Source organism: Canis aureus, chromosome 11 (genome assembly GCF_053574225.1).
Source record: "Canis aureus isolate CA01 chromosome 11, VMU_Caureus_v.1.0, whole genome shotgun sequence".
NCBI lineage: Eukaryota > Metazoa > Chordata > Mammalia > Carnivora > Canidae > Canis > Canis aureus.
The window spans coordinates 40,961,344-40,982,518 of NC_135621.1; the positions used below are offsets into that span (position 1 = coordinate 40,961,344).

At 48.1% G+C, this 21,175-nt stretch overlaps 1 protein-coding gene across 3 annotated transcripts in view; it reads left to right on the top strand.

Moving 5' to 3' along the window:
• TGFBRAP1 (transforming growth factor beta receptor associated protein 1) overlaps positions 1–21,175 on the top strand; it is a 63,390-nt gene extending 42,215 nt beyond the window's left edge. For 2 of the 3 annotated variants that reach the window (XM_077914903.1, XM_077914902.1), the window contains exons 5-12: positions 3,670–3,752; positions 6,563–6,904; positions 8,988–9,045; positions 10,846–10,989; positions 13,328–13,471; positions 14,200–14,359; positions 16,703–17,136; positions 18,471–21,175. In XM_077914903.1, coding sequence (XP_077771029.1) covers positions 3,670–3,752; positions 6,563–6,904; positions 8,988–9,045; positions 10,846–10,989; positions 13,328–13,471; positions 14,200–14,359; positions 16,703–17,136; positions 18,471–18,647 — 1,542 coding nt within the window. In that variant the 3' untranslated portion in view covers positions 18,648–21,175. Of the gene's footprint in view, positions 1–3,669; positions 3,753–6,562; positions 6,905–8,987; positions 9,046–10,845; positions 10,990–13,327; positions 13,472–14,199; positions 14,360–14,643; positions 14,748–16,702; positions 17,137–18,470 lie in introns of those variants that run through there. The other variant, XM_077914905.1, reaches the window with a different exon arrangement.

Genomic DNA, 21,175 nt, shown 5'->3' on the forward strand with positions numbered 1-21,175 from the left:
TTGGGTAGGTTTCGTTATGCATGCTGAGTTCCTCAGGCCCTCTTCTCTTGCCTCTTCTCATGCTGGCCCCCACCATCCGCACCTTTGGAACTGACCATTTTTCCTGCTTTGCATGCTTCCCCATTACATGGCTGCCTTCTGGAGCATGGCTGCCAGTTTGCATGTCACCAGACCCTTGCTCTGGGATGGTGATGGGTGCAAGGTGGAAAGGTTCTGTTTTGTACAGTTGCATTAATTGGGTTTCTTAATTGGAGGATTTCTCAGAGCTTCTAATATACTAATATCCATGTATTATATTTTTATTGCTATCTTTCTATGAATTCCCAAAAAGGGACATATGTAAAATACATTATTTTATACATTATGGATTTGTTTTATATATGTAGGTGTGTGTATATATGGCATGTAAATACTTTTTACATATATATTTTACATATCATTTACTTATTTATTTTAAGATTGCTTGATTTGAGACAGAGAGAGAACACAAGTGGGGAGGAGGACCAGAGGGAGAGGGAGAAGCAGACTCCCTGCTGAGCAGGGAACCCAATATGGGGCTCCATCCCAGGACCATGGGATCAATGACCTGAGCCAAAGGCAGATGTTTAACTGACTGACCCCACCCAGACACCCCATATCAACATTTACAGTAATACACACACATATATACACGTAGACATCTGTTTCCAAACTTAATCAGGATGGATTGCCTTTTGAACAAGGAGAGAATATCATGCCTGCTTAGGTGGGATTACTGTTTCACCCAGTGTGTTTTGGGAAAAGTGTTTCTATTTAGGCAATAATTAAGTAAGAAGAGTTTTTAAAAGGCCCAAAACCCACCACTGAAGTATGTATTATAGGAAAAGGTATGAATACAGTTTAAAGTATAACATTTGTACCAATTTTTATTTAAAGTGTTAGTTGTACTCTTTTACAGGAATGATATGTAGGTACCATATATCCCAAGTCTTCTTCTTATAGAGCATTATAACCAGAAGCTTATGGGTAGTCTCATGTCAAGAGTAGGCTGTCCTCTGGGTTTGTATCTGGTTGGTAATAACTGCACCTGGTGATTTGTTAACAACAGATACACAGTTATTCTCAGTAGGAAAGGGGTATGCCCACCTACCCTGCTGTCCTGAAAATGAGCCCACTGGCAAAGCGGAAGTGCTAAACCCCTGAGGTGGGAATTGGGGGATCCAAGCCTGATCCTAGAAGTTGGCTTTTCTGCCCTTAAAAAAACCTCATTCTAAATCAAATAGAATAGAATGTTCTGTTTCAGAACATTTCTAGTTACCCAAAGCATGAAATTTAGAAATCTCAATTCAGAAATAGGATAGTAGAAACAGAGGTTTTGACTTCAGTTTCACTTTGCTCCCAGAATATACATGACCTCTTACACCTGGCTTGTAGGAGCCCCCCATCTCTGTGCTGAGTGAGTGGCATGACTTAAACTTAGAGCTCTATTTTGCTAATTTACTCTCTTGGCCTGGGACTTCTAATAGCTACCTTACGCCAAGGGACAAATTAGTAAGTTAAAAAGACAGCTAAAGAGTCCATTGAATTAATTCTGATGCTGGGAAGATAAACAGACTTTCTTGTTCTTTTTCCTCACATGGCCATCCTCCTTGTCCTGCTGGCCAACCTGGCCCCAGGTTTATAGTCCGCATCACCTGAGTGGAGTGCCAAAGGAGCGGTCAGTCATAGCAGGCAGTCTGGAAAGGAGACAGACTTTCAGAGCACTGGGAATTGGCTATGCTTGCTAAGGTTTTTGATCAGGTGTTTTTAGGTCTGTCAATGGTTTTATGTATCATCCATGGTTTTGCCTCTAGATGCTTATGTTCAGGATGATGGGATCTCTTTGCATGCTGCTTCTAAGTCTACCTAGAGTGTTTGTGGACTAGAATGCAAAAAGTAACTCCATATTCTTAAAGATTGGGAGTGTTTGCATAAGTGTTTTTTATTTCCCTTTAGGAAGGGAAACAGTAGATGGCATTTGAATACTGCAACCACGAGGAGTAAATTGTAGTTTGGCTGATTTCTCATCACAAGGCCAGGTGGTGATCAAGAATTCTTCTACTGGAGCTGCTGGGTCCTTTTGATCCTTTTTGCTAAGTGGATAGTCTTTATCACATCTATTTCTGGAAATGGAGCTGGCATTCCTGTATAACAGAACCTTGACCCACCCCTGTCTGCTTATTGTTGGGTGTATATTGTTAGGCCACAAATGGCTGCTGTCAGGGAAGAAAGGTAAAGGTAAGGAGATGAAAAAGCAACCTGCCTTTCTGACTTCTCTCAAGGAATTTCTATGGGGACAGGGAAGGAATGCTACATTTTGAGAACTCTTCAAAAGTACAGCAAAAATTCCTTTAAAAGCTGATGTGAGGAAACAGGATTCTTAGCCTCTAGGTTCCAAGTCTCCTCTTCCCTCACTTCTTCAGTGAGTAACAGTATTAACTGCTTGCTGTATAACTGTGCGACTCAGTGAGTGGAAAGAATTGGGCTCTAGACTCCGAAAGATCTATTTTTTAAACCCGGCTCTACCACTTATGACTTCACTAACTTTGGGCTAAGATCTTAATATCTCTGAGCAGCAGTATTGTCTCAATACCAAGACAACAGCTCTTCAGATCCAGAAGCACTTCCTGAATGGCAGGTGCTATGCTGGGGTGTGGGGCTACAAAGAGGAGTAACATATGCACTGTGCTTCCAAGGAATTCATGGCTCATAAAGCAGCACAGTTGCTGGAAGGTGGAGGAATTGAACTCTCAGGGTCTGAATCATGAGTAGAATCTTTGATCGTGTGAGGGTGACAGCCTGGCTGTAGGATGGTGCCAGTATGAACAGAGCGAAGAGACATGTCCTAGGGCTACTTCAGGCAAAGGATGGATGCCTGCATGTCCAGCACTGACCACGTTGGACAGCAACAGGGTGGAATCGAGACACCACAGGAGAGCTTTCTGTAGCGCGCTTTGCTGTTACAGGATGTCACAAGAAAGAAGTTCTGTGGTCAAGGAAACCTTGGTGGTACTGGCTGAAACAAAGAATACCCAGCACCTTGACAGCAGGAATTCTGACTGTGGTGTGCGACTATGGATCATGCAGCTCCAGGAGAGGGAATGCACTGCATTTTCCCAGCGTGGGCTGGGAAAGCATGAGGGTTTATCTATTTTGATTAAATGGCATTGACCCTGTGCTCTGAGGGATACTCAGAAGTGAAGTGTCAATTCCAGAGGAGTTGGAAGCAGGGTGAGCAGCTTCTGGACCTCCAGAAACACTGGAGCTGCTGATATTCATCTGAGCATCCAGAGGTAGAAGCCCTCACTGCTGCCCTGTGAGTTAAGGAGGAGGAGGAAGATCAAAGAACACATTTGGGAAGGAAATGAGATTTAGGGGGAAGATCTGAGGAGAAAGTGAGGGAGAATAGTCAAATAGGGAACAGCATTATTTCAGGAATGAGGGGGTTGATTGACACACACATGCCCACAAATATATTTGTCTATATTGAAAATAATTTCATATATGCCATTTTTTTCTTTACCTTGGTTGGAACTTCCAGTTCCTGTGTAACCATGAACATTTGACTTGGGTTCTGATCAGAAAGCTCCTCCTGTTGTGTTGGTTTTAGGGTGTGTCTAAGAGATGGGTTAAACCTGTCTTTCCTTGCAGGTAATGTACAGAAGGATTCTGCAGCAGGCGGGGTTTATACAGTTTGCACAGCTTCAGTTCCTGGAAGCTAAGGAGCTCTTCAGGTAATTTGAGGTGCTGGTGGCGAGCCTCCCCTCGTGTCCCTCTGTTGCCCAAACCTTCATCTCGATTGGGATGCCATGATTAGAGCGTGCTCAGGGGTGATGGGGAGGCTTGTTGACAGCAGCACCCGCCACCGGTGCTCATTCCCCACCCCCACCCCTTACCCTCAGTTTACCTGCCCTGTGTCTTGAGGAGGGTAGAAGCTAATGAGGAGGTGCCCATAGCAGGCCCGTGGAGAGAGGAGAAGGGAATCCTGGAATGAATTCACTAACATGGAGGATTCCTAGGAAAATGCTATTATTTGCTCACCTTCCTTTTCTTCAGATATTTTACAGGAAATTAGAAGTTTAGGAAAAGAGCTGGTGCCTCTGGGAAGACCGGTAGAAACTGCTCCTTCCAAAGACTTTGCACAGAAACCTTCATAAGGACAACTTAGGATATAATTTTTCAGACTAACCAGACTAGATTCCACACAGTTTAGAGGGTAAAGTGTATAACAAAGGGTCCGAACAGAACCTTCACATCCAAGTAGCAAGCAGAGCAGAGCACGACTATAGCATACCATCGGCAGTCCATTCTGTGGGGCGTGGACTCAGCCCAGGCCCGGCCTCCTGCTCTGGTTGGAGGAGCACACTTCTGAGTATAGTCACTTAGCAAGGAGTGATGCCCTGTATAACTTACATGTATGTGAATTCTGTGTGCTATCATCATCTGTTCCTGGCAGGGTCAGCAGTAACTTGGGGACTGAGATAGATTCTTTGTCCCCGTGGACCTAGCTCCTTTCTGCCCTACCTGTTTTAGCCAGGTGGTGTCAAAACCCTCCTCCTCGGGGTCACGGGACTGTCTTCTTCTCGTGAGTTAATTTGTAACAGTGGGCAAATGGTCATCATGCATTCCTAGAAGAGTTCAGACTGTGTGACAGAGTAAGTGGAGGGCCTGCTGGTCATTAACATGAGGTTCCTGTTTCTCATGCTTCGGCCCCTTAATAGCTTAAATTGATGGCTGCTCAGTTTTTGTCAAAAATGTGACGGACACTTAATATTTGAAGTAGGCATGCCAAAGACAAGCGTGATTCCACTTTCCCTTCCTGTGCCCACGGCAGATCTTGCTAATAACTTGTGATTTTTTTTTTTTTTCTTACTGATTTGAGACCTATCCTCGGATTCTTTCTCAGTTCAGAGCTAGAAGCCACAACTGCCAACTAATCCTGGTCGGCAGCCTGGAGAGAACCTGTTTATGATGCACAGTGTGGGCCACACGGTCTGTGCCTCTTCCTCTAGATGTCCTTGTGTCCGGTCAGGTCAGCACGTCTCCCATGAAGCTGACTTGGCCCCAGTGTCACAGCCAGAATATCAGGGTCACACTGCACCCTGCTTTTATGGCGTGCCCGTGTGGGTCTGGACTCTGGCTGTGTGTCCGTTGGGCAGCAACGTGGGTGCCGCTCCACGGTGGGGGTGGAGTGCTTTGGGGGCAATGCACAGCATGGGCTTAGATCAGGATTTGGCTGGAAGCTTCCAAAATTGAGAATCATACCTGTCATCACCTTTTGGGCTGGATAATCTGTTATGGGCACCCTCTTGTGCATCCTAGGAACTGTGGCCTCTCCCCACTCAGTGCCAGTAGTACCCTCCAGTGGTGACCAGAAGTATCTCCAGACATGGAGAAAAGTCCCCCGGGGAGCAAAACTGCTTCCGTGGAAGGCCGAGGCTTTAAGCAGAAGAAGCAAGGCAGCAAAACCTAAGGCATGAAATGTGTAAACTAGGGAAATGATGAGTGGCGCAGAAGCATCGTAGAGTGGGCAGGATGGTGGAAGCCAAAGCTGTAAGGTCACTGGGAGCAACAAGGAAGAACGCTGTGCTCAGAGGTCTGAGGTTTGTCCTCGAGAGGCCCAGCAGCAGCAAGGAAGGTGGAGTGGGGAGGCGGCAGGAGTGGAAGCAAGGAGAACCAGAGGCCGGAAGCTGGGGAGGAGGAGGAGGAGAGGCTGTCAGAACTTGCAGGGAGGCGGGTGCAGTGAAAGTTGCAGGATGTGTAGACCCCAAGCCCTACCTTGGGTTCCCATTCATGTCGGGGGCCCTGCAGCTGTTTCCATAAGAGGGGCCCACAGGTGGGGCTGCTCCTGGGTCAGGGTTGAGGTCTGCAGCCCTGTGATGCTGCCGTTGACATCACGGTGGACAGGATGAGCAGGCCTGTGGAGCACGGCGGGGCCTATAGGCAATAGAGGTAGGACATCACCACATGGGTTCCCTGGCCTTCTGAGGTTAGGACACCACGCGGCTGTTTGAGTTGTGGCCTAACCTTATGCTCTGAGAGGCCATCGAGAGTCAGCAGAGCAACAGCCTCATGAACGCTCCCATGGCTCCTGTCCTAAGATCTTTGATGAGGCAGTTGTAAGTCACGTCTGGCAAAGTCCCTTTGTGGGCCATTGAGCAGACCTGCTTATAATTTGGTGCCAGGACAAATGTTGGTTTCAGAAGGACTGTACTTTGCCTTTGACCAGACAGTGCTGTGTTCCTTCCACATTCCTTTCTTGGCCTTGGTTTCCAGGGAGTCTGATGCTCACTTGGTGTTCAGACCACCTCAGGTCTTGATACTGGGCATCAGCACTGGCAGTGTGTGTATCTTTCTCTGTGGTCCCCTCATGCGTTCTTGGGATCACGTGCTCTGCTGGGCTTGCCAATTAGGACTCACCCACACATCAGCTCCCCGTTACTGTGTGCGGATGTGCACGCCCCCCCTCCCCCATGTCGTTTTGTGTGCCTATGTGTAGTCTTTCTCTCTTTTTGCTTCATTTAGTTTGACACTGTAATTGCAGAAGCGGCCAGCTTGACGTCCGGGAGCTGATCTCTCTGTACCCCTTCCTGTTGCCCACCTCTTCCTCATTCACACGGTCCCACCCTCCTCTCCACGAGTATGCAGACCTGAACCAGCTGACACAGGGGGACCAGGAGAAGATGGCCAAGTGTAAGCGCTTCCTCATGAGCTACCTGAATGAGGTCCGCAGCACAGAGGTAGCCAATGGCTACAAAGAGGATATCGACACGGCCTTGCTCAAGCTGTACGCAGAGGCTGACCATGACAGTCTGCTGGACCTCCTGGTCACTGAGAACTCTTGTCTCCTAACAGACAGCGCTGCCTGGCTAGAGAAGCACAAAAAGTGAGTGTTCCCTTCCCACATGTGGCCAGGAGCATCGTGAAGGGGGGTGGGCCGTTGTGAAGCCAACACAGCTGGTGGGTGTGAGTCCCCCGGACACTCATCAGGTGACTTCCATGATGCCATAGTGACATCCCAGCACCCCTAAAGTTAGATCACCCTTGGCACGGTCTGCAAACAACTAGAGAGGTCTTGGAAGGCATTAGCTCTCATAGCAACTCTTTTTTTGTTGTTGTTTTATAAGATTTTATTTATTTGAGAAAGAAAGAGAGATCAGGAGAAGAGGGAGGGGCAGAGGGAGAGGGAGAAGTAGACTCCCTGCTGAGCAGGGAGCCCAATGCAGGGCTTGATCCCAAGATCCTGAGATAATGACCTGAGCCGAAGGCAGACGCTTAACCAACTGAGCCATCCAAGTGCCCCTCATAGCAACTCTTTAAGGTTGGTAATTACAACCAGTCAGAGGGCCAGTTAGTAAATGAAGGGATTCTTAGCATTCATATCCATACTTTTCCATGTAAAACTCTCCCGTGGAAGATGCCACATGCATGTTGGTGAAATTAATAGCACACTTTAGTCATCGATAGGCCAAATCACACAGATAGATAGCTGTCTGAATAAATAGATTAAAAGGGAGACTTCTTGATCTTGTTGATAAAAGTTTATGGCTTTGAACTCTGCCTTCATAATGAGCACGAGTTGGTAGACAGCCGCCCCCTTGCCTGACACACAAGGGCAGTTGGCCATAGCACCTGGCTGGGTAAGAGCCGGTAGCTTCTCCATCCTGGGCAGGTACGAGGTGAGGGGGGACTTTTTCAGAAGTGTCAGATGATCTCTAGACTCCCTTAAGCAGTAAGGTTCTTCATCTGTGATTTTTGTTATGTATTTGAAATGTAGAAGGACGGATGCACTCCCACGAGAATCTTAGGGGTTACAGTATAAATCCTGTTCAAATGGAACAGGGGCTCAGGATTGGTCTCCACGTGGGTGTTGGCCTTTCCCAGCACTTTCCCTCCGTTTCCCAGACATGCTATAGAAGGGAATTACTTTGCTTAGGAACCAGAAAACCTCACTGATGCCTCATAATCGTGGCTTGGACTGGTAGGGTCCAGAGAGTCAGTATAACTTCCTGAAAGGCTGAGGATAAGAGGAGAGCATGAATAGTTGGATACCTTGAGAGTTCGCTCTCGGAGGGAGGCAATCCAGCATCCCCCCTGGCTCAGCTTGGTCTGTCACCGGCTGGGGAGGAACTGGACAGGGAGCAGGACGCTCCTGTGGAACTTGGGAGCTGGAGCAGCTCATGCCTAGGCCCACCCTTCCCACTCACCACTGAGGAAATGGGGGGCCAGGCAGGCTTTCCACTTGCTCAAGGCCATACAGTCCTCAAGTAACAGAACCTAAATTGAACCTTGGGCCTAGATACCCAGGTGCCCTCCCCGACCCTTCCGGACCTTCTGTTCTCTGTGACAGATGGGCCCCCTGGGCCTGCATTGCTGTCGTTCTTCAGGCTCCTGACCCGCCCCCCCCTTTCAGTAACAGCTCTGACGACACACCCGCCAAATATTCTTTGACACTTCGTGATGGGTTGACGGTGATCATCTGAAAAGATACGAGATTAGATTAATATTTGAGGAAATTGTAAAACAATTCCAATTTTGATTCTCTGTAATATAATTATTTTATTTTTTGGCTCATCCTAGACTTGAATATGATCCTTTTTGGAAATTGATAGGGCAGATTTTTTTTTTTAAGATTTTATGTATTTATTTATGAGAGACACACAGAGGCAGAGACATAGGCAGAGGGAGAAACAGGCTCCCTACAGGGAGTCCGATATGGGACTCAATTCCAGGACCCCGGGATCACGACCTGAGCCGGATGTAGATCCTCAGCCACTGAGCCACACAGGTGCCCCAAAAGGGCATACAGTTTAATACCAGAGTAAATAAACAGAAATGAAGATCTTGTTGTCCTTGGAAATCTGTTGTTGAACTCCTCGAACACAGGCGATCGGGGGCTGTCGCTGGGCGGGTGCCATCCACAGCAGGTGGTGGAGAGAGGGTGTACTTACCACCTTGTCTCCTTTCAGGTATTTTGCACTCGGACTGCTCTATCATTATAATAACCAAGATGCGGCTGCTGTTCAGGTTAGTTCAAAAGCATCTTAGCATGACTTAAAAATCATTATCATTTAACTTGGAAAAAAAATGTACAAGTTGACAGAGACCATTTTTGCCCAACCCACAACTTTTTTTTACTGAACAAAAATAATACTGTTTTAGAAAGTGTATTCCTTGAGAAAAGTCACTCAGCGGTTTTGTCTTTACATCTTCTTTCAAGGACATTATCAATATTGAGGTTTTGAAATTTTAAGAAACAAAAGTAAATGATTTCTTACTGAGCCACATGGCATATGACATCACTACCTTACTGGGAAAATAGCCCTGCAGATAACAGTTTGTTTGTGATTTCCACTATCAATGACAATAACCATTGCCAGTGAGCAGGGTAAATCATTCTCCCTCATCACCTGGGACAGAACGAAAGCTGATGAAGGCCACTCGCTTGCCTGGGGTCACAGCCCTGCTCAGCAATAGAACGGGGATGTGAACCACTGTTCCGGTGGCCCTGGCCATTCGTTTCTAGGCTCATATCTCGTCTCTCCTCCCAAGTCTTGTGACTCCTCAGGAGACACTGTCCCCTTCTGTTACTTGTTAGCCACTGGTATCGCTCTGTATTATAGTTTCCTCATGGGCCTTTTTTATTTTGTTCTATGAGTGGCCAAGAACATTAGCAGTGGTCACAAAGCTAAGGTCAGCCTCATGACTTTGGCAAAGCCACACATACAGTCACTGTCATGGTAACGATATGATTGCAGATGAAGTTAAAAAAAAATGGGTTTCCATCAATACATACCCAGGGGCTGAGTAGACTTGAGTGTCAGGGGCAACATTTTTATACTGTAAAATACACAACCCTAGGAATTACAGCTTGATGTGAGCATAATAGTAACATCAGCAGAGCTACATAGGAGGGATTTGCAAAATCGAAGTGGTACGAAAGATATCTTCATATATGGTGGGATTCTACTGGTTAAAAAAAAAAAAAAAGACATATATCTGTGTGTGATTAGCTTATTTGGTTTGAGGAATTCAGTGTTAAAGAAACTGGTATCATGAGAAAGGTTCACATGCTGATACCAGAATCACAGAGTTGACCCCGCCAGCCCTGTTTCTTGGGTTTCGTGCCGGTGGTGGTATGGTCCGGAAGTGCAACGCAGCAGGCAGGCGGGTGGGCGGGCAAGGTACAGGGGATGCGGTATGGCTGTGGGGCAGCCTCCCTCCCCCACCCCCACGTGATGCAGCCTCACTCTGGGTCTCTGGCAGGAAGCTTGGGTTGACACGGCAGGGAAGTTTCTGGATGATATAGCGAGGGACTATTACTATTAGCAGCTGCCATGAGCCCTGGGGACACAGTAAGGGACAGAATCACTAGTATTTTGGAAAGCACAGTGTCTGCCTGTGACAGTCCACAGGGACCTCAACAGCGAGGATTCCCAAGGTGGGGAAGGTGGAAACAGCCCCACTGGTGGAGGCTGGTGAGTTTCCTCTTCTGGGTTGAGATGCTGTCAGTGATCGTTCTATTTCATGGAGAAACCTTTTTAATACATCTACCGCTTCCTGTGTGTTGTGTTTCCTATTTGCATTACTGCAAGACCGTTAGGATGAAAAGAAAAAGAATCTGGCCCTTTATCTCCTTGGTTTCCTGGGCCACGTCTTCCCCATCATTCTGTTTCTCTGAAAACTTTAAAATTGACACAAGCATTCAAAATGTGTCCTACTACTTTCAAGTCTCAGAAGGCCAAATGAGTGAGCGTATGCTCTTGCTTAGATAATCCTAGAAGGTATGTAACCTTCCATTTCTCTTTCTAATTTTCTCCCCCCCAGCTGTGGGTGAACATCGTGAATGGCGACATTCATGACTCCACTCGCTCAGACCTGTATGAATATGTCGTTGACTTCCTCACCTACAGCTTAGACCAGGAACTTGTCTGGAAGTATGCCGATTGGGTCCTGCAGAAAAGTGAAGAGGTTTGTGCCTTATAAATGCCTTTTTCTTTTGGGAGGAGGGGGTGGCTGGCAAAAATAGAAAGCTTTGTTTCCAGTGAGACACAAGCCATCATGCTATAGCCTCAGCCTGCCTGTCATTTGCTCCCCTTCTAATACATCTCAGTGTGCCCCTGGCGTGCCAGCCCTTAGGAAAGTCTTGCATCTCAGTCCTGAGATGTGCTGTTTGGCATATCTGTCTGGGACAGGCCACTTTTACAGAAAAGCAGAAAGCAGAGCCAGGTCACCTTCTTAGCGTCTTTTGAAAAGCGTGTGTGTGTGTCTGTGTGTATGTGTCTGTGTGAATCCCCCTGCCTGACCAAGTGTGGCACCTCCATTTTTGGTGGGCCGAAGCAGTATCAGACTGTCCCCTCGCAGGACGTGGTGCCCCTGCCTGGGCCATAGCAGGCCACCCCTTGTCCTGTCTCTGCGCCACCACAGCCCCTGGCATGGAAGCTGTGGGTCTGGAGGAGGGAAGGAAGCTGCACAGGACTTGCTGTCTTCAAGGCTAAGAAGGGACAGTAGAGAGGGGGTGCTGGTGGCTGGTGGCTGCTCACTCCTGGGGGCAGGGGGCGGTGTGCAGCAAGCTCAAGACTCCTTAGGGAAGCCCCAGAATGACTGGAAAAGAGATAATAATAGCATCTCAGTTCTCACCGTTAAAAACACACGTTTCCTTGGCTCCCCTTGGAGAGACAAACTTAGCTTTCTGATGCAGGACCTTCGTCATAAACGTAGAATTTTCTGTGTGTCACATCTGCCTTTCTAAAATCTCAGCTAGGGTCTGTGTTCCACGGTGCCATCTGAACAGGAAGGTCCAAGCCCTTGTGCCTCGTGTACTTTTTCCGTCATCTTTACCTTGTCTCTGTGCACACGCATAGATAATGTACCCGGACACACTCATGCACACCTGCAACGCAGACTCAAAGCTGTGGGAAACTTTGGACTCTTCACAGTGCTGACGGATGGCGTCAGCAGATCAACCCCAGAATTCTGTGTGCCTGATGAGGTGCCAGCCACTCAATGCACATCACCTCTTAAATGCCACAGCAACGTCAGGAGGTGGCAGCTACAGACAAGGGAACTGAAGCTCAGCTTTGGAGACTTCCCCCAGGTCGTGTCATTGGTATAGCACAGACAGTTCCAGGCTTACAGAACTGAGATCCAGTCTAACAGAACTGAGATCAGGCTTACAGAACTGAGATGCAGGCTTATAGAACTGAGAATTCATACTCAGGGGAGCTGTGCTGTATTGCCCATGAGGGGGGTGGTGTGTGTGTGTGTCTGTGTGAGATAGAGTGACCACACATCAGTGCCCGGAGAGGAGCAGGATGCATTTACTTCCCTGCTTGACCCATTAGCATTTCCCTGGGAGATGGAACTGCCACAATGAGCTCCACTCGACAGGTACAGAAAGGCAGTCTGGAAACTTGCTCCAGACTGGCCTTGGATCTGCACAGATGAACCACACCACAGATACTAGTGTGCAGAGTACTGAGTTTACAGGATACTCAGTACTGTACATACTCTGTCACTTACTGTTCAGTAAGTGGCCATCCTTGTTTTCGGACGATCTTAATAGCACAAAGCCAAAGCTTCTTGGGTCAAAACCTGCTACCAGTAAATGTTTCTTTAATTTATGACCCTTTGGGAAGAAGTTCCGGCTAGGTGTATGAGTAGGTTTCAGAGTTTAGGTCATCTTTCCTGCCTTTGTGTCGTGCTCTTTGGTCTCTGTCAGAGTCCCATCCTGCACTGATTTTCTGTATCCCCATGTTTTTGTTTTTTGTGGGGTTTTAAAAGATTTATTTAGGGGATCCCTGGGTGGCTTGGCAGTTTAGCGCCTGCCTTTGACCCAGGGCACAGTCCTGGAGTCCTGGGATTGAGTCCTGCTTCGGGGTCCCAGCATGGAGCCTGCTTGTCCCTCTGCCTGTGTCTCTGCATCTCTCTCTCTCTCTCTCTCTCTCTCTCTCTCTGTCTATCATGAATAAATAAATAAAACCTTTTAAAAAAATAAAGAAATAAGATTTATTTGTTTGTTTGTTGGGGGCGCTGCAGAGAAAGAGAGAGAGAGAATCCCAAGCAGGCTCTGTGCTGAGCATGGAGCCCATGCAGGGCTTGGCTCAGTCCCACGGCCCTGAGATCACAACCTGAGCCAAAATCAAGAGTTGGCCACTTAACCAACTGAGGCATCCAGGTGCCCTTCCGTATCCTCTATATCCCCTGTATTGACAATAATATTACCCAAACATAAATGGGCAGTGCTCAGAATAAAGAAAAAGTGGTGTCTTGGAAAAAAGCCATAACAAAATTGCCATTCTTCTTTCAGGTTGGAGTTCAAGTTTTCACCAAGAGACCTTTGGATGAACAGCAGAACAGTTTTAATCCAGACAGTATAATCACTTGCCTTAAGAAATACCCTAAAGCCCTTGTCAAGTACCTGGAACATCTAGTCATAGACAGAAGACTGCAGGTGAGCACCTCCAAACTTAGACTAACATGTGCAGGGCTGCCTGGTCATAGTAGTAACCTAAGAGATAGAGTTGGACTAGAAGGCTTGTTGGCAGATGGCTCTAATGCAATATTTTAGGTGTAGGTTTTTTTTTTTTTTTTTAAAGATTTTTATGTAGTTATTCATGAGAGACACAGAGAGAAGCAGAGACACAGGCAGAGGGAGAAGCAGGCTCCATGCAGGGAGCCTGATGTGAGACTCAATCCCGGGTCTCCAGGATCACACCCTAGGCTGAAGGCGGCGCTAAACCGCTGAGCCACCGGGGCTGCCCAGGTGTAGGTGTTTTAAATGTTCTAATGTAGTATTTTAAATGCCCTGTTCCCAGGATGCTCAGCCTGTATTTGTGGATGGCCTAGGGCGCTGGAGGTTTCTGCAGCCTGGAGTGCATGGCTTTGTCTCTATCTTCCTTTGTTATTATCCTTAGGGAAATGAGGGAAGCTTCACCTTTCTGGAAAATACCTAAATCCGGTGGCCCTCACTTCTCAAATGAGAAGCGACCCTTTTGCATTTTTTCTCATAGATTTTTCTCCGTATTGTGGTTTCTGGGATGTTTTCACTCAGTGAGCATGTCCTGTTAACTGCCCCAGAGACCCTGCCCTGGCTTGCCTTGGCGCAGTCCTGAGCTGGGGAGCTCCCACTTCCCGCCTACAAACACTATATCTGTCTGCTTGGATTCCCGTCTCCTGCAGAAGGAAGAGTACCACACGCACCTGGCCCTCCTTTACCTGGACAAGGTGCTGCAGGAGAGGTCTGGTGCCAACAGCAAGGGTGTGGAAGCGACAGAGACACAGGTGAAGCTCCAGCACCTGCTCCAGAAGTCCGATCTGTACCGAGTCCACATCCTGATAGGTGAGGAGTAGCCCACTAGTCTCTCCCTGATCCACTGCACCCAGCAGGGAGGGTGGGAACAAATGAAGGCTCTGGCACAGCAACTTGTCCTGAGTCCATGGGGTGATTCCTTGAGCCTCCTTTGGCACAAAGTCAGCCTTCCTGGAGGGCAGAGTGAAGAAACGGACATTGGCCCTTTGGTCGGTGACATAAAGCTGCCCCACTGGGTTTGGAAGTCTGTGTTACTTGTTGAGCATCACATCATTTAGATTGCCTTATTTGGCTTTGGTGTGCTTAAATCACAGTTCCTTCTGATGGCACCAGTGTTTGGGAGAGACCGTGCCAGCTGGCACTGCCCCCAGCAGCCCACTCAGGCTGCGTGAGGCTCCGAGCCCTGAGCCATAGGAAGGTAGGCAGGTATCTTGGACGGGAGCCTGGTTTTCATTCCTTAGGGTGCACAGCCCATGGTTTTTGTGTTGTGGAAAGCGCCACAGAGCAGCACAGTGCCCATGCCTGGTACAATTGACGAGTTTCTTAATGTATTTGACATCATAGAATTTTCAGATTTGTTCTTGCTGAGATTAATAGTGTATTTCTGCTTAACAGCATTGACATTGTTTTTTGACCATTAACCATAGTCACTTGTCATTATTTACCATAGTTATATTCTAAAAAGTCTCCACGGACACTGAACCTTTCTCCCAGGGAAACATAGAGGCAGGTTCCTGCAAACTGCTGATCACAACATTTTCATCAGCCAAGCAGTACATACCCTTGTTTTATGAGTGTTTCTGTGTAAAGACACCTTATTTAATAGGTATTGTTGATCCATGAACATGGAACTCAGAGCCAACAGAACTCTAGCTCAGGCCTGAATGAAGCTTAGCTAACACACACGCTTTCTGCACAAGGCACATCACAACCTGCCCGTGCTTGGAAACATTAGGCCACACTTCAACACTGTGCTGAAGGCCCATTTTAAGGGGCAGTATTACCAAGAAAAAAGCACAAAAATGCAAAAATTGTGGCACTGAGTAAACCATGGAGAGGACTGTTTGCAGAATAAGGGCTGCAACTAGAAGACAGAACATTGATTGCCTGACGGGACCTTAGTGGGAAACATGCGTAGCAGGTGGCTCAAATTGTGTGCCACCCTGCACATGTCTGCAAATAATCATAAAAGCACCACAACTGCTGATTTTGGAGTTATGGAGGAATTTAGACAAGCAGGCAAATTCATGAATATAGGATCTGTGAATAGCGAGGACTGGTTGTAGTGCCAGGCCCAAGTCGGCATGTTTACTGTGATAGGTGACTTGGGGGTGGCCAGCCTGGGCACAGTGTGATGATAATTCTTGTGCAGCCTGCCCTTTCGGGGTGGCTAAGAATCTCATATAAACAGGATGACAGATGTGAGAACGGGATGAGAGATGGCAGATGTGGTTTCTTAACCATCTTTGCACCTGTCCCGTGCCTTAAACATGGTAGCCACTTAGTAATTATTTGGTGACCGTTCCCCATGCGTCTGACAAGCATGCACACTGCAGCTTCTGTGTTTAGTTCCCTGGGCGGCGTACATGGTACAACCAGTTCTTTGCTGCACATGTCCGCCATGCGCTTCCGGCCTGAGTATGGTCAAGCTCCAAAGGCGGGAGGCCTATAATCTGAGTATTAATGTTGGCCCCTGAAATATCTTTCACAGCAGGAAAAGATGTCCCATTATCTTCCTATGTTACAGGGGGAGTGGAAAGCAAAGGGCCTCTTTCTCCATGAGACACAGCCCACGACGGGCAGGGCCTTGGGCAGAACTTTCTGTGATGGTGCCATTTTACTTATAGCCTAAAAACTTGAATGCAGGAGAAACAAAAGAAGAGCTGTAGAGTAACGTAGATAGGGATTTTTGACAACATGAACCCATACTACTTTATGTGAAATATAGTTTAAATTGGAATAAAGGAGTTCACCACACATTTTTTGCCAGGGATGGTTAGTGTCTGAATTTAAATCAGTATAGTGCCTTTCTGCTGTCATTGAAAGTTCCCAGACTGGGAAAATAGGAACAATGCTGGATTAATTGGAAGCCTGGAGCCGTGATGCTCATGTGTCACTTGGGCCTGCTGAGATGACAGGTCATTTGTTTTGTTCAGTCGCTAAGCATTATTAAAAATATGTATTCTGTAATTAGACCTACCCAGAAGTAGGGCCTGGCTGCCCCACTGGGAGCACCCCGATCTGCAGCATGGGGGTACCTGCGAGCCTTGTGTGAACCGTCTAGGTAGCCAGGTGCGCTTTGCCCTTTCTCAAGAGGAGGGCATGGGGCGGGCAGGCTGGGACTGGCTCTGACCACAGGCTGCTGCTGCACAGACAGGATCCGGGGTGCTGGCCTCCCCATGGAGAGCGCCATCCTGCATGGGAAGCTGGAGGAGCACGAGGAGGCCCTGCGCATCCTGGTGCATGAGCTGCAGGACTTCTCCGCGGCTGAGGACTACTGCCTGTGGCGCTCCGAGGGCCGGGACCCGCCGTACCGGCAGCGTCTCTTCCACACGCTGCTGGCCATGTACCTGCAGCCTGGCCCCGCCGCACCTGAGCTGGCTGTGGCCGCTGCCGACCTGCTGAACCGCCACGCAGCCAACTTTGACGCCGCCCGGGTGCTGCAGCTGCTGCCGGGTGGCTGGTCGGTACAGCTCCTGCGCCCGTTCCTGACCGGGGCTGTGCGGAACAGTGTGCATGCCCGCAGGACCACACAGGTGGCTCTGGGACTGGCCAAGTCTGAAAACCTGATCTATAAATACGACAAGGTGAGTGCCAGGCCCTGATGGCCAAGCCAGCCTTCTTGACATCCCCCCCCACCCCACCGCTCCTGGGGTATTTCAGGTAGTTACCTGGGAAGGTTATTCTTTGTCAGTTTTTTTTTTCTGCATCTTCAACACCTTGGACACATGATTCACCTCACGTAGAAACTGGGGTGCATAGAAGCAGAGGTGGGAGCTGGGCTGTAGGGTGCCATTCTTCTCCCCTGTTAGAGAAGGACATGCTGGACAGCATGCACCCAGCAGAGGGATCTTTCCTGAGTGAGAACCTGACATGGTTCTCCCATGTAGAAGCCTTTATGACTCCAGGGGAGGAGTTGAGGCCTGGAAGGTCCCCTCTCCTCTCCTTTGGCCTGGCCCTCTCCACCCCTCCCTGCTTCCCCAGGACGTGTGGAATCTCCCTGATGTGATGTGTTGTTTCACATACACAGCCTTTGTACCTGCAGTTCCCTCTGAGATATTCTTAACCTTTCTTTTTGGGCCTGGTGACTGCCCACTTAAAACCCAGTCTTAGTAGTTTTTCCTTTGTGAAGCCTTCATGTCCCTTCAAGCAGGTAAATTCCCCCCTTTGTCTACCTGCATGTTCCGTGCCCGTGTCCATAACCGTTTCCCTTCACTCTTAGACTCTGGGGTCTTTGAGGGCAGGGAACTTCTTCTGTTTATCTTGGTATCCCTAGAGCCAAACCTGGCGTCTCAAAGGTGTTTAAGAAATGCTTGTTGAAGGACAGATGAAACCAAGTACAGGGTGCTTGTCTGGGCTGACACCAGTGAACTGTGCGAAAAGGCTTTTTAACTTGCTGAACTACTGTCCTGGTTATCAAACAGTGTCTGAGAGAGGTACAGCCCAGTTTTGTTAGTTACCTTTAAACAGATGAGAGTATATTTCCCAGGACCAGGGAGGACCGTGCCAGTCATCGACCATGTGGCTTTGACTTCGTTTGCAAATGAGCGGACCAGAGAATTAGATGATCTGTCCGGCCTTCCTCAGCTCTGACACAGTGGGACTTTGCACCAGATGTTTGAGAGAGGGTCTGGTCTGGTTAGCAATGCCTTGACCAAGCAAGTAGGAAGTACATTTGTAAAATAAGAAAGCAGTTTTATAGCTGGTTTTTTTTTTTTTTTTAACTTCTCCACTTACTTGGGACATTTTTATTAATTTTCACCTCCAGTGTTCTGTTTTGAGAGATTGATGTGAAAGCAGTCCTCACGAGTAGTAACAATCCACAGGGTAACGCAGATGTGCTCTGGTGTCACTTAGATGACAGGGTCCTCGGTGTTTATTTCTCTCTCCTTTATTTTATGTATTTACTTATTTTTTGCAGATGAAGTTGAAGGGAAGCTCAGTTCAGCTCTCGGACAAAAAGCTCTGCCAGATGTGCCAAAACCCCTTTTGTGAGCCTGTATTTGTTAGATATCCAAATGGTGGGCTCGTCCACACCCATTGTGCCGCCAGCAGACACACGAACCCCAGCTCCCCCGGCCCTGGCACTCGGACCTGAAAAGGCCCACCGAGGGCGTGAGGAGGACGCTGAGTTCTTTACCAAGCCTGCTGGGTGCAGAGAGCGGAAAGCCACTGCACTAGTGTCAGCCAAGATGAAGGAGTGACACCTGGGTGCTGGGGAGACTTGAGTCAACGTGAAACAGGGGCTCTTCACTGCTGACCACTCCACATTGAATGTACGCGGAAAACCTCGGAAACAGAGACATGTCAGGGTTCACCCACCCCGGGACATAGTCACCCCAAAGAAATGTCTGCTTCGAGAGACAAATGAGCCTTCCCTGCGCCGCCCAGACCAGCTGGATTCCCCCTCCCCGGCGCCCCAGTCTTCAGACATGCTTTGGCACTGGAAACGTTTGCTTCAGGGTGGCACGGAGATGCTCTCTCGGCAGGGTGAGGAGCACAGCCTCAGGGGGCGGGGTGCTGTCTGTGTTCGGATCACCTCGGGGGCTTTGCCTTTGCCCTTAGAAATGGCTCACCTTGGGGAAAGACTTTTCGTTCTTTCCCAGTTCCCACCTGGCCACCAACCCCTGAAGGGTCTGCTTTGTTTCCCGAGCACCCTCACCCGGGGATATCCGTGCTTCTGGCTGCTGCACCAGCAAGGACCCACTGGAAAGTGCGAGAGCCCCAGGAGGGAAGCTGCTCGCCCCACATGTGAGAGGACAGCAGACAGGAGCCCCCGGGAGGCAGGCGGGGGCCCGGGTATCTTCTGTCTGTCCCTGTGCTGTCCTGCCACCTGCTGATTCGAGACACCGCGATTGACACGTTTAACTAATGGTTTTTATTTGAAGTTCCGTCATCTCTGCAGTTGTTCTCGCATTTAGAAATTCATCTGTCATATCTATTAGGGACATTTTTTTTCTTGTTAAAATGTACCTCCAACTGACCACTCGGGAAATGAAAAGGGAAATGTTATGAGCACAAGCCGAGCAGCATTTCACGAGAGGCCAGTTTTAACCTCGCACCCTTAGCGGGGCAGGCCATGGGTGGCAGCTGCCCCCGCCCATGACCACGGCGTCACCCCTTCCTGCCGGGTGCTTCTGCACACCCCGATGAGGAAGTCCAGTCAGGCTGCCTTACCTCCCAGCACTTTAACGCCTGCTCTGAGGTTTCCTGAACACACAGGAGTCCCTCTTGCCCACCACAGACCGGGGATTCGCTATGTGTTTCTGCCAAACATCGCAGAGAAGCTGAAGCTATTCTTATTTCACTGCCCTCTCTTGAAATTTCTTCATTGGGATGAATGATTCTATTACGAACTAACACTAAACACTGTGCCCCTCACCCCTGCAGTGATGCTGGGAAAGCAAGCACCTGCTTGTTATGTGTCACAGGAGAGGACCCTGGAATATGGCCTCTCTCCATCGGCCCCAGCCTTGCCGAACAGGGGCAGAAAAGCTCATGGTCCATTCTCAAAACCATGTTTGTCTGTACTAATAATGGTCAGTATTCTTCTTCCTTCTGTGATTCTAAGTGACTCAAGAAGGCGAAGGCACCCCTGCATTCTTCCCTGTGTCTCCATCTAAAGAATAAATGATGAAGAACTTCTCCTGGTAACTCAACCCCATACTATGTCAACAGGGATGAAGTCGCAGCCCAGTCATGAGTTTGACCCTGTGGATGACTGTTAGGGAATGGTCGTATTACTGTGCACGTTATCATTATACCTGACGAGATTGCATTACTTCCTCAAAGAAGTCCCTGGCACATGCAGTATCACACTTCTGAAAGCACTGTTTCACTGGACACAAAATGGGTAAAATCTGGAGAGCGCCTTGTGATTGCTCATTCCTAACTTGGGGACACTAGTCTCTGCTCTCTCTGAACATTGGTCATTTTTTTGAAATGTTTGTCATCCTTTAGAATGATGGGGATTAAAGTTGAGTCATCTCCCGTGTTCAAAATCATACCTTGCTCCCATCTTTCTCTGACTCCCACAGGCCCTTTTCGCAAATCAGATTTTTAAAATAAATACATGGTTCTTTCTAAAGGCCTGCTGTTTTGTGACTGTGACATTGAATAGAACAATTAGAACATTGCTCAGCCTCTTTCTCCCCTCATTAGGTCCTATGTAACCATTCTAGTTAAAACAGCATGAACTGAACCCAGTTGACATTAATATTCTATGGGCAATACTATTGAATTTTATGAACTGTTTCTCCACTGTTGCCTGTCAGATATTAATGTGGGAATGTCCTGTAGGGTGTGGAGCATATGGCCTGAGGTCAGAGCTAAAAAGCTCATGCCCACAAGCTTGGTAAATGTGCTTGCTTATGTCAGGAGTCCAGAGCAGCTCAGGTGGCCATGGGGTTGCACCGTCAAATTGATACCCGTCACACAACTAGGGTAGCCCTTCCTTTTTGCTTGCTCTCCTGTGGAAACCTGTGTCCTTGCAACTTTATCCTTCACCCCTGGTCGGGTCCCAAATACATAAGATGTACAAATGTAAACTTGTTGATTTTATTAAAATTCTTTTAATTCTTTGTTCTTTCTGTAATTTTTTTTTTTAATAAAAATTATCTTGGTGAA